General features: G+C 49.6%; 1 protein-coding gene across 2 annotated transcripts in view; it reads left to right on the top strand.

Moving 5' to 3' along the window:
* Positions 1–13,419, top strand: part of PHC2 (polyhomeotic homolog 2 (Drosophila)) — a 112,125-nt gene extending 98,706 nt beyond the window's left edge. For both annotated transcript variants that reach the window (XM_011955380.1, XM_011955379.1), the window contains exons 10-15: positions 2,234–2,436; positions 4,124–4,253; positions 4,957–5,071; positions 6,183–6,324; positions 7,246–7,522; positions 12,024–13,419. In XM_011955380.1, coding sequence (XP_011810770.1) covers positions 2,234–2,436; positions 4,124–4,253; positions 4,957–5,071; positions 6,183–6,324; positions 7,246–7,522; positions 12,024–12,178 — 1,022 coding nt within the window. In that variant the 3' untranslated portion in view covers positions 12,179–13,419. The remainder of the gene's footprint in view (positions 1–2,233; positions 2,437–4,123; positions 4,254–4,956; positions 5,072–6,182; positions 6,325–7,245; positions 7,523–12,023) is intronic.

Here is a 13,419-nt window from a genome sequence, read left to right on the forward strand (position 1 = left end):
AAAAAAAAAAAAAAAAAAAAAAAAAAACCTGCTTTCAAGTGAATATAGGCACTTAATGGAAATTTTCTAACTTACTGGTATAACTGTGTCTCAAACAAACAAACAAAAAATCATTGGTCCTTTCTCTTAGATGGCCCCTGCTCAGCTCTGAAGTTTATTATATAGCTGAATAATGGAGGACTGAGTAGTAAAGACATGTGTCATAGTCAACTCTTGTTCATTAAAGAAGGTTTATCCTGGTTTAGTTAGCATTAGAAGCACCAGTAAGAACATGAGCTTGAGGCTGGGTGCGGTGGCTTCTGCCTGTAATCCCAGCACTTCGGGAGGCCGAGGCAGGTGGATCACCCACCTCAGGAGTTTGAGACCAGCCTGGCCAACATGATGAAACCCCGTTTCTACTAAAAATACAAAAATTAGCCAGGTATGTTGGTGCACGCCTATAATCCCAGCTACTCGGGAGGCTGAGGCAGGAGAATCGCTTGAACCCAGGAGGCAGAGGTTGCAGGGAGCATAGGTCGCGCCACTGCACTCCAGCCTGGGTGACAGAGTGAGAATCCATCTCAAAAAAAGAAGAAAAAAAATGAGCCTGAGTGGACCAAGACCTATTGTGAACCAGTTATAAACCACCTTTTCTTTTTTCCCCCCCGCCGCAAGATGGAGTCTTGCTCTGTCGCCCAGGCTGGAGGGCAGTGGCGCGATCTCAGCTCACTGTAGCCTCCTGAGTTCAAGCAGTTCTCCTGCCCGAGCCTCCCGAGTAGCTGGGATTACAGGCACGCACCACCATGCTTGGCTAATTTTTGTATTCTTAGTAGAGACAGGGTTTCACCATGTTGGCCAGGCTGGTCTTGAACTCTTGACCTCATGATCCACCCGCCTCAGCCTCCCAAAGTGCTGAGATTACAGGTGTGAGTTGCCGTACCTGACAATGTATCTGTTTTGACTTTTCCATACTGTATAATTAAGCACAAGCAATTCCTATTCTGTGGTGGTATTATGGATCTTTAACATGAAATAGCATCTTCATAAAGTTTTATGCAAAGATACTTCACAAGTGTGCTGAAATCATTTTTAAAGTATGTATCACTCATACCCCGCTGGGCTATGCTTTATGTTAATGGACTTGTTGCAATAAAGAAATGGCTTTTTCTTTTTTTTTTTTTTCTTTTTTAGGAAGTTCCAGGTTAAAGGCAACCTCAGCTCACGGGGCAGTTGGTGGTGGTAGAGAACAGCCCTGGGAAGGGGGCGGGAGAGAGTTACAGAAGTGAGGAGATGAAGTCTTGCATGTCTAAGACAATGAGACAGCTCATGAGAGATGCTGTTTGAAGTGGAAGAGAGGAAGTCCACTGTGGTGTGGTTGTGTATAGGCACCTAATCTCACTTTCTGGAGCACTCTGTTAGGTCTTCTAGGGGAAGGCTAGCAGGCCCATGGGAAGGAGAATTAGGAAAGGTTGTCCACAGAGAGACAGAGGGTCTATGATTTGGTGAGGATCAGATTAGATAAGGAGCTGAGGCCTGATTTTGAAAGCACTCAACTCAGCAGAAACAGCAGAGAAAATCTCAGCTCTGCCTAGCAGCCTTCTTAGCAGAGAAATGGAATCTCTACATATTTCAATGCACTGACCCCAGATAACCAGTCTGAATAGTCAAATCTACATGATCGTGTTTACTTCGGGTTCAGCCCCCACATTCCCTTGGCATCAATTTCTGGGGTTCCGTGTTTTGACATTCCACAGGGCTCTTAAAATCCCTCCTCTAAGGAACCTCATAGAAGCTTCATTTAACCTCTGTTTATCACACTGAAAGCCCTATACCTAGCTCAGCTTCTTGTCCTTGTTTTAGATGTCACCTTGAATACTTTTCTCCCTCAAACTGAGTATTAACCTTATTTGTTCAAATCAGTAGCGACCAAGGTCTTAACTCCTGGAAGACAGAATTCCCATCTGTTTAACCGGGTTAATTGTTCATAGCACAGTTGGGAAATTAAGGAACACTGCTAGCTGATTAGCTGCATGCGTTGTTGTAGAACTGACTATACTCATACTTGATGTGTCCATTGAAACTGTGCCACTTTTAAATGGGTCACTGAGGGGAGGGGACTGCTTGGTTTGCATTGTCGCTTGGCCCCACGGAAAAAGCCAGGCGCGCGCAGTCTGAGTCCTTGCTGTCCCTCCCTGGGCATGGACTCTGGTTCTGATCTCGCCTGCTTTGTTTTTCTACTCTCTCTCTCATGCAGAGACAGGGCAGGGCATTGTTCATGCACTGACCGACCTCAGCAGCCCCGGCATGACCTCAGGGAACGGAAACTCTGCCTCCAGCATCGCCGGCACTGCCCCCCAGAATGGTGAGAATAAACCACCACAGGCCATTGTGAAACCCCAAATCCTGACGCATGTTATCGAAGGGTTTGTGATCCAGGAGGGGGCGGAGCCTTTCCCGGTACGGACTACTTCTTTTCCCCTTTTTTTTTTTTTTAAAGTATATTTTGGATGTGTCTTAGAATATTTTTACATTTCCATGTAAAATTTCTGAAAATGTGAACAATTTGCTCTTTCCTTGCTAACTTCCTCCCCAAAAGAATACAGAGACATTTCTTTCTAGGATTATCTTTCCAAGGTCCAGAAGGGGTGGGTCAGTGATCAGGAATGATTGGCAAGATCCTTGGTTAGAAGTTTCCACACACAAACTCAGGTGTATCCCTGCCTGATGATGTGTGAACCCTTGGTTAAAACAGACTTCACTGTGGGATATTTGGTGAGAGATGATGGGCTTTGGGAAATTAGATTTCATTGAGTTTTGAATGCCAAAACCTCTGAATGGCAAAACTTCGGTCAGTTAGGAACAAAAGGAACTGCACAGAACAGAATTCTCAAGATACGTATATCAGAAATGAATGTGAGGGAACAGGGTCACAACCTGAAGCTTGTTTTCTGGGGACAGAGCCTTGAAAGGGGAGTTGAGATTGAGGGGCAGTCAGAAAGGTCACAATGGGAAGCCTAAGACTAACAGGAAATATCCAAGAGCCACGAAGATGGGTTATTAGACCAAAGCACCCAGAGCTGCTTCTGTGCATTGTGGACTGGAGACAGTGGTGCTGCCCTGTGGGTGTGGAGGAGCCCAGAGCCAGGGGCACACCAGCCTCTGTTTTGATGAAAAGTACCTGCCTGTTGGAGAGACACCTTTCTGGGATACCATCTGCCTTTTCTTCATTCTTTGGTTCCATGAGTGGTTTGATTAGTCCCCAGAAGATGCAGAGCTTGATTAACTGAGATGGGTGAACTGCTCCTGTAAAATGCCTAAAGACACACAGCTTCTTATCTTCTTTCCCACTGGAGGTTGTCCAAGGCCAGTGGCAAAGAAATCCACCTGGAACACCTGAGCTAGAAGTGGCTCTAGCTCTGTTACATCCCTTCCCTGTTAGACTGGGCCTCCTAGAGTAACACGAGAAACCACCTGATCTCATGGGGTGGAGGCAGATTGCATACCACCCCCAGCATCGCCCTAGAGTTGGTGCCACGTGACTGGCTACCAGGCTGCCTAAACAAAGGCCATAAAACAAGATCCAAACATGTAAATAAGCTGCTTTGGGGTTCTGACAACTGAGAGGTCATTGGCTCTATGGCCCAGGGTCTGTTTTTTCCTGCTGTCCTCTGTGGCTGCCTGTACCTCTGGCTTGGGTCAGGCATTGGGGTAAGATGGAGAACAGTAAAAAATCAGAAAACGGGTGCTGAGTCTCTCTCTTGCATATGTACAGCCTCACACAGACTCCACTCTGTCCTTGCCTGGAGATGTGTGGGCACTGGGTCTTGGGGCTTGATCTGGCACTGTGGGAAACCTGATCTCAGCCTTAGACTCTTATTGGGATAGATATTTTCCTATCTCCTGAGCCATCTATTGGTCCCGGACAGAAGCCATCCCTTTACTTTGCCCATTAGCATCTTACCTCGTGAGCCAACTAGCAAAATAGGGCCTTGAGCCCAGCACACTTGGATGATGACATGGGGAAGGTTTGAGGAGGGCTGGTCTCTGTGCCTGGATACTTTATACGTATAATTGTGATGAGGATGGATAGCAAGGAAGCCTCTCCCACCTGACCCTCATGGCCTCCGTGTCACCTGTCCTCTAGGTGGGACGCTCGTCCCTGCTGGTGGGGAATCTCAAGAAGAAGTATGCACAGGGGTTCCTGCCTGAGAAACTTCCACAGCAGGATCACACCACCACCACTGACTCGGAGATGGAGGAGCCCTATCTGCAAGGTGGGCATCTCAGACCCTGAATCTATCGGCCTCCCAACGTGGCTGGAAAGGCAGGCCTCCCACACTTCCTCTCTTGGTGTCCTCAGAGGAACCCTGAGCCAGCGAGTCTGTAAACATTTCCCCCAGCACCTCGGCCTCCTTCCCTCAAAAACAGGGATAGGGGAAATCGGGGGAACCATGTGTCCTCTGCTCCCCCAGTCCCCCTCCGGCCAACCACAGGATTCCAAAAATGGCTTTTCCTGTGGGAATCGTTGGCAAGTTTTAGGTGTGATTGTAGGAGCGGCCCCAGGCAAGTCCTGCCCTTCGTCCCTACCTTGAGACTGGGGCCACAGCAGCCAGCTGCATAGATCAAGGTGGGGTGATGCCAGCGGAGCAGCTGTGACAGCATCCAGAGTATTTCCTGGGGGCTCCTGCTTTCTTCCACAGTCATTTGATGCTGATTCTTCCCCACCTGTGTTTTGCCTCAGACTCAGAGCACTTGGAAGAAAAAATGTCAAGTATACAAGGGGCATCCCCAGACACCCATGAGTACATTCCAGGGGTGAGAACCACTGGCATTCTCCACGCTAGACTGCTGCTGCATGTCACAGCTATGGGAGCAGGAGGACCAGGCAGGATGGAGTAGGGACGCCCAGCGGTGGGGCTGGCCACAGTCCTGCAGGAATTTCTCATTCTCCACCCTACCCGTTTCTGTACTTTGCAGAATCCAAAGAGGAGGGTGCTCCCCTCAAACTCAAGTGTGAGCTCTGTGGCCGGGTGGACTTTGCCTATAAGTTCAAGCGTTCCAAGCGCTTCTGTTCCATGGCTTGTGCAAAGAGGTGAGTGGCCCCAGCCCCCTCCATTTCCTCAGGACTGCACTTTATGTCCCACCTCCTGCCATTAATAGTCTACCCCAGGAGGCCCATAGGGGTGGTTTCTCCGGTTTCCTAGTTCCTCAACCCACCTGGAAGCAGGATGGCATCCCTAATTCAACAAGCATGAGAAGCCAGAACCCTAAGAGCAGGTGGGAGAGAGCAGCAGGGAGTCGAAGGAAAAGCCGCAGTGCTGGGCCCCACTGGCATCCATTCGCCTTTCCTAGCCTTGACAGCCTTGTTAGGGTGAGCCTTGCCCAGAACCACAGCTACAGCGTTCCCTTGGTGAGCTCTCACCCAGCATAGAGCACTAATGGTCATCATAAAAACCACTGTCATTTCCCAAGAACCTGCTGTGTGCTAGTCACTGTGACAGTCAATTGATATGATTATCTCATTTTCAAAATAACTCCCAAGCCAGGTATTACTGCTGTCCCTTTATACAGGTTATGAAGCCTAAGCACAAAGGAGCAGTAGTGCCTCAAATGACATAGCTAATAAGCCATGGGCCTGGGGATTTAGGCTTGTCCAGTTCTAAAGCCCTGTGTGGTCTTTGTACCACAATGGAAGCAGCAGCTGACCTTGAAGCCCTGAAATCCCAGAAGAGAAGAAATCTCTAGGTCCCAGGCAGAGGTGCTCTGCCTGCCAAGCTAGAGTTCAGCTATCTTCAGCCCTCATTCCCCTCAGGTTGTCGGGGCAGCCAGGCCACTCCCCAGCAGGACAGTGGACAGTAGTTTCCTGGCACAGGATAACATTTATAGTGGAATAAGTCAGGTGTGAGCTCTCACCCTGGTCCAAGTACAGGTGTCATCTCAAACATTTCACAGACATTATCTCATGTTGTAAGACCAGTCCTAGAAAGTGAGTGGTATTACCCCCAACTCCAGATAAGGAAACGGAGTTTAAGTGACTTAAGTGACTTAAACCCAAAGTCACACAGCTAGTAGTTGGTGATGGAGTTAGGATCTGAACCAATAGATGGACTCAGATTTGTCAGACAGCTTGGCTGTGCTCATTGTGCCTACGGCCCATAAGCATGACAACTGCTCTGACATCCCCTGTTCCCCTGTCCCTGAAGGTACAACGTGGGATGCACCAAACGGGTGGGACTTTTCCACTCAGACCGGAGCAAGCTGCAGAAGGCAGGAGCTGCGACCCACAACCGCCGTCGGGCCAGCAAAGCCAGTCTGCCACCACTTACTAAGGATACCAAGAAGCAGGTAAGAGGTCGGCAGAGCCTGAAGCTCCATCCCCGCAGTCCCCACAGTTCCCTTTCGTGGCCCTCGACACCATGGTCCCCTCCAGCTGCTGACTTCAGCACACTCTACTGTGCTCTCATTCCTTGTAGTACCTGTCCAGTTGAGCTTTCTGCACCCCAGTAGGTCCATTCAGTTAGACCCACGGTACTTACAGGGTTCCCTGCCCCCTTCCTTGGCCTTGCCCCAACATCACCCCACCTTCCAGTTTGCCTCCGTCCTTGGCTTCTGGGGCCACGGAAATAGGGTCTCCCCTGGGCTGCTCAGGTAACCTCCTGCCTTACATGGAGGGCTGGGTGAGAAGGCAGCCTCCACCCTTTGTTTTGCCACCTTTTTGCCTCCCCAAACATGAGGGCACAGAGTTCTTGAAGATCTGTACCAGGAACGTGGGTTGTTAAACATTTTTTAGCACCAGCTGTATGCCAGAAACTCTGTTAGGACTAGGCTCTAAGGACACAGTCTCGCCCTAAAGGAACTCCACAGCGTGGTGTGATGTTTCATAACCTTATCTATAATTTTGCCTGTTGTTTTTGTCTTAAACCTCCTTAAAAATGGTCCAAAGCTATGGTCCAAAATGTACATACAGAAGAAATTTTACATGCCATTTCAAGTGGCTCTATGATCACCTCCTAGAACTCACAGAGCCCTGCTTTAAAACCCGTGTCTAGAAAAGATAATTGCAGTACTGTGTGGTACACACTACAGTACTGAGAGGGACTAACTCCTGCCTAGGGTAGGAGACGGGACAGCATGGAAGATGCTGTTAGATCTGGGAACTCAGAAGTGTAGTAGGCCAAGTAGAAAAAGGACAAATACCTCCTTTGTCCATCACTGCTGCTAGAGATGGTTTGTTCCCCCATCCTGAAGAAAACTCTCTGCTCCCAGCCAACAGGCACTGTGCCCCTTTCGGTTACTGCTGCTTTGCAGCTAACACACAGCCAGGAAGACTCCAGCCGTTGCTCAGATAACTCAAGCTATGAGGAACCCTTGTCACCCATCTCAGCTAGCTCATCTACTTCCCGCCGACGACAAGGCCAGCGGGACCTGGAGCTCCCCGACATGCACATGCGGGACCTGGTGGGCATGGGACACCACTTCCTACCAAGTGAGCCCACCAAGTGGAACGTAGAAGACGTCTACGAATTCATCCGCTCTCTGCCAGGTAAGACCCTTGGAAATTCCATGTCTCCCTGGAATAGCAAGGAAAGAGAAAATGAGACCCTCCCACCACCAGGAGGATTAGGTAGTTCAGTTAATGACTCAGGTTAAAGAACTGGGGTGCAGAGATGAGTGCAATGAGCTCCCTGCCTATAAGAGCCTGCTTATATTCAGCATAGAATGCAAACTATAAATATCCCATAGCTGTAATTCTGTATATTTTCTGGCATGGTAAGTGGTCTGTGTGAAATACAGAGATGATAATATAATTAACTCTGTCTCTCTCCTGGGAGAGATTAGGACGGGAATCAGGTAGAGTGTAGGATATGTGTCAAGAACATCAAAATTAAGAAAATAACCAGATGTGGTGGCTCACATCTATATTCCCAGCACTTTGGGAGGCTGAGGTGGGAGGATTGCTTGAGGTCAGGAGTTCCAAGACCAGCCTGGGCAACATGGTAAGACATGTCTCTACCAAAAAAAAAAAAAATTTAAGAAAATGTAAACTAAATGACAGTAGACAAGTATGCCTTTGTTGGATGGAGAAACTGCAGAAGGGAGCACATGCAGAGGCATGAAGATAGGGAAGTCTATGACATGGCCAGACATGGCACAGAGCCCTGCATGGTGGAGCCCTGCGTGGTGGTGAGGCCCAGGATCTAGGAGCCAGCTGTAAGAGGCAAGCCTTACATCATTCACAAATGCCTTCAGTGGGGCCTGGATGCATGACTGTTTTTCTGCCAGTCTCACTCATACACCAACCAGGTCAGGTATTCATGGCAACCACAAGCCTCTTTCTCAGAGACTGCAGTGTGGTTAAGAGCACAGACTTCTGAGTCACACAGAACTGGGGTCAAATTCTGGCTCTGTCACTTAACCTAGTACGTTATCTCCTCATCCCCAAAATTTTTATTACACAGTTGCTGTGGGTAAGGAATTCAGGAGTGGCTTCCTGGGCAGTTCTGCCTCAGGTCTCTTATGAGGTTGCAATTAAGATATCAGCCAAGGCTGAGGTCATGTGAATACTGAAGAGCTGTGGGATCTCTTCCAAGGTGCTTCACTCACGTGATTTGCCCTGCAGGCTGGCTGTTGGCAAGAGGCCTTGGTTCCTGTCTACATGGGCCTCTCCAGAGGGCTGCTCGAGTGTTCTCATGATATGCATGGCAGTGGGTTTTCCCCACAGGTAGGGATCCAAGAGAGCAAGGTAGAAGCCACTGTGCCCTTTATGATCTAGCCTCCGAAGCCACGTACTGGCATGTTCACAATAAATATATTTTTAAATTTCTTTCTACAATATCTTATTGGTCACACAGGTCAGTCTGATTCATTGTGTGAGGAGACTCACAAGGGCATGAACTGGAAAGCAAGGATTATTGGGCACCATTCAGAGACAGGCCATGTAGTTCACCATGGCCCCCAGAAATTTGTGTTCCTTCCTCATGCAGAATACCCTTACCCCACCAAATCCCCAACAGTTTGGTCCCATGGCAGCATCAGTTTGAAGTCCAGGCTCTCATCATTGAACCTAGGTCCAGGCATAAATGAGGCTCCTGGGGTCCAGTTCAAGTATAGGTCCTCTCAGTCTGAAGATCTGAGAACTACAGAGAGAGGCTATCTGCTTACTTCCACAAACTCAATGCACAGTGGGACAAACATAGGATAACCATTACAGACATGCTCATCCAAAAAGGGCAGAAAGAGGGAGCGTACAAGAGTCGCTGATCCATTCCAGTTCCGAAATCCGCTAGGGTTTATGGTGGCATTTCCTCAATTGGGACTCAAAGCCTGGGAATGATTTCTCTCTTGGCTCAGCCCTCTGAGTTTCTCCTTCCTTTTCTGTGAAAAGTAGCCTGTATTTTCAGTGTAGTCGTTTTCTCAGCCTACTTCCTGCTTTTATGTTATATTACCTTTGACTCTTTTTTTTTTTTTTTCTGTTTCTTTTTTTTTGAGATGGAGTCTTGCTCTGTCACCCAGGCTAGAGTGCCATGGCGCAAGCTCAGCTCACTGGAACCTCCGCCTCCTGGGTTCAAGCAATTCTTGTGCCTCAGCCTCTCGAGTAGCTGGGATTACAGGCACGCACCACCACGCACAGCTAATTTTTCTATTTTTAGTAGACATGGGGTTTCACCATGTTGGCCAGGCTGGTCTCAAACTCCTTACCTCAGGCGATCCACCTACCTCAGCCTACTAAAGTGCTGGCATTATAGGCATGAGCCACTGCACTGGGCCTACCTTTGACTCTTAAAATCAGTAATTCAGTATTTCTTTTTTGTTTGTTTTGAGACGGAGTCTTACTCTGTCGCCCAGGCTGGAGTGCAGTGGCACCATCTCGGCTCACTGCAAGCTCTGCCTCCTGGGTTCATGCCATTCTCCCACCTCAGCCTCCTGAGTAGCTGGGACTACAGGCGCGCCCACCACCACGCCCGGCTAATTTTTTTGTATTTTTAGTAGAGACGGGGTTTCACCGTGTTTGCCAGGATGGTCTCGATCTCCTGACCTTCTGATCCACCTGCCTCGGCCTCCCAAAGTGATGGGATTATAGGCGTGAGCCACCACACCCAGCCAGTAATTCAGTATTTCTTAAAATAATTGTCAGTTTTCTGGGAATCTTGTTGGGGTCCATTCCATTAGACAAAAAACACACCCAGAATTATCTTCAAGGATAAGCTGTTGTCTGCATTGGGATTCTTCTGAAGCCGAGGGGCAGCACGGACAGTGCCCTTCACATTCTTAGAAACCCTGCTGTTGAAAAGAGGATCTGTGAGGCGTGCCTAGAAAATCCATAGAGAGCCTTTGGATTGAATAGCTCTTTGAGGCATCATTTTAGATCTTTCTGAAGTCTTTAACAAAAAGATTTAAGTCACATCCTAAGTTTAATCTGTAGACCATGTTTTCTTGACTGTGCCCCGAATTTAATCTTTGCCTAGAAACCATTTCTTAATTTTAGCGTCATGTGCCATCTGGAGAGGCTGGGCATTTTTTTTTTTTTTTTTTGAGACAGAGTCTCACTCTGTCACCCAGGCTGGAGTGCAGTGCCCACATCTCAGCTCACTGCAAGCTCCGCCTTCCTGGTTTACGCCATTCTCCTGCCTCAGCCTCCTGAGTAGCTGGGACTGCATTAGCTGGGACTACAGGCGCCCGCCACCTTGCCCGGCTAGTTTTTTGTATTTTTTTAGTAGAGATGGGGTTTCACCGTGTTAGCCAAGATGGTCTTGATCTCCTGACCTCGTGATCCGCCCGTCTCGGCCTCCCAAAGTGCTGGGATTACAGGCTTGAGCCACCGTGCGAGGCTGCGCATTTTTAAAACCGGCAGATCCCGGTTCCTTTCTGTTGAACAGGTTTGTTTTTTACCTTCTCTCTCTCCTGTTTTACTGTGAGCAGCAGTAAGAAGCCAAGCAACACCTTCCACGTTATGTCTGAAAATCTCCTTAGCTAGACCACCCACTTCAGGAGGTGCATTCAACTTACATTTCTGCCACCAACCACATTTTTACAAAATGTTCTTTTATTTCATAATAGTGACCCTGTTTCTTCTAATCTCCACTAAGAGTTTCCTCACTTTCCTTTAGGCCTCCCAGCAGCTTCCCCAAAGACCATGAGACTTCTACATACAGTCTCTCAAAGCACCTTAGACACTCAGGCTTTCCACAAAGTCCTTCCGGCTCCTGCCTGTGGCCAGTTCCGAGGCCACACCCACATCTATAGAGCTGTTTTATGGCAGCACTCCTTTTCCAGGTACCAGAATCTGCATTCGTTACCTATTGCGGTGGTGTAAATTACTCCAGAACTCAGTGGCTTTAAGCAGCAATCACTTGTCATCTCAATGGCCCTGTGGGTCAGGAATTGAGTGGCTCAGCTGAGCAGTCCCAGTATGAGGCTCCTGGTGTCCAGTTTCTCTTAGTCTGAAGACCTGGAAACTAAACAGAGAGGTTACCTGCTCCCTTCCACAAACCCAGTGTATGAGTTTGAGGTCATATGAGGTCTCAGGGAAGACACCATACGGGGCTGCAGTGTCTGAGGTCTGGAGCCAGAAAACCAACTTCCAGCATGGTTCACACGGCGAGGTGGCCGAGGACCACCAGGGCCTTGGCTGCTCTCCACGTGTGCCTCTTGTTGCTGGGGTGGCTTACTGGTAGCTGGCTTACTCTGCAGTAAACCAGACAGAAGAGTGAGGTAAGAACTGCTGTGCCCTTTATAATCTAGCCTCAGAAATCACACGCTGTCACTTCCTCAGCACCTTAGTGGACGTGGGTCCACTCAGTTCACAGAGCAGGGGTCTGAACACGGGCACATAGGAGGAGGCCCAGATCGTGGCTGCTGTGGGTGAGTTGCCCAGCCTCTCTCAAGCAGCAAAATAAAAACAGCAGTGCCTTCCTCAAGGCGTGGTTATGAGGACTAAAGGAGATAATGGATGCAGATAACTAGATCTAGATGACTAGGCAGTGGCTGCCAGAGGTGAACACTGGCAGCTTGGATTGACACTGTCTTTGGTGGTACCCCCTCAGGCTGCCAGGAGATAGCAGAGGAATTCCGTGCCCAGGAAATCGACGGGCAAGCCCTGCTGCTGCTCAAGGAGGACCACCTGATGAGCGCCATGAACATCAAGCTGGGGCCTGCCCTGAAGATCTATGCCCGCATCAGCATGCTCAAGGACTCCTAGGGCCGGCGGCAGCCAGGATGCTGGCCCAGGGCGCCTCCTCCCGACTGAGCAGAGCCAGACAGACATTCCTGAGGGGCCCAGAAATGGGGCCAGTTGGAGGGCAGGGGCTCTCCCTAGGGGCGTAGCTGGTGAGGAGGTCTGGGCACCTCCTCCATGGCTCTCAGGGGCCTTTCATTTCTGTGGGAGGGGCAGAGAGGTAGGTGGCACAGAAGATGGGGCTTTATGCTTGTAAATATTGATAGCACTGGCTTCCTCCAAAGTCCCAATACTCTAGCCCCGCTCTCTTCCCCTCTTTCTGTCCCCCATTTTCCAGGGGGTATATGGTCAGGGCTCCCCAACCTGAGTTGGGTTACTTCAAGGGCAGCCAGCAGGCCTGGATGGAGGCCTAGAAAGCCCTTGCCTTCCTTCCTCCCACTTCTTTCTCCAGGCCTGGTTAACTCTTCCGTTGTCAGCTTCTCCCCCTTCAGCCTGTTTCTGCAGCAGCCAGGGTTCTCCCCGCTACACCCTCTGCAGGTAGAGAGAGAGAAGCTGGGCCCCGCCGGGCCGTGCCTGCTGGCACAGACGCCTTAACGCTGTGTGTATGACTGTGTGACTGTGTGGGAGCCTGGACTGACAGATAGGCCAAGGGCTACTCTCTGGCATCTCCAGGTGTTTTGTAGCAAACAGCCACTTAGTGCTTTGTCCTGGACTCCACTCAGCCTCAGGATGGGGAATAGCCAAGAAGGGCAGCCTCAGTGCAGAGGCAGGGTCAGAAAGAGACGGCGCTTGTTTCCTTTCCAGACACCCCTCCCCGCACTGTGAAGTTCCGCTGACTGCCCTCCTGGTTCACAAAGAGCATTAAGAAAGCTGCGGTGGTCTGAGCAACATAGCTCAGAGGGCTGAGCCTCCTGGCCTGCCTGCCCGCCCGCCCACCCTGGGAGTCCCAGTGGTGGGGCCCGGAGAACTTCTAAGGGGAGAGAACAGCTGGAGTTTCTGTTGATGTGAGGAAGGCAGCTCTTGGCCTCCCACTCCCACACTTCTTTGCCCATAAAACTTCCTAGCAGCAATTTGAGCTACCTGAGAGGGAGGCAGGGCAGGAAGGGCGAGGGCCTGCCTCTGACCTGCCGTGTCCTTTGCAGGAAGGAGGTAGGCACCTTTCTGAGCTTATTCTATTCCCCACCCACACCCCCAGGCAGGGTTGGAAATGAAGGACTTTTTTAACCTTTGTTTTTGTTTTTTAAAAATAAATCTGTAAAATCTGT

Source organism: Colobus angolensis, unplaced genomic scaffold, assembly GCF_000951035.1.
Source record: "Colobus angolensis palliatus isolate OR3802 unplaced genomic scaffold, Cang.pa_1.0 Scaffold4, whole genome shotgun sequence".
NCBI classification, from domain to species: domain Eukaryota; kingdom Metazoa; phylum Chordata; class Mammalia; order Primates; family Cercopithecidae; genus Colobus; species Colobus angolensis.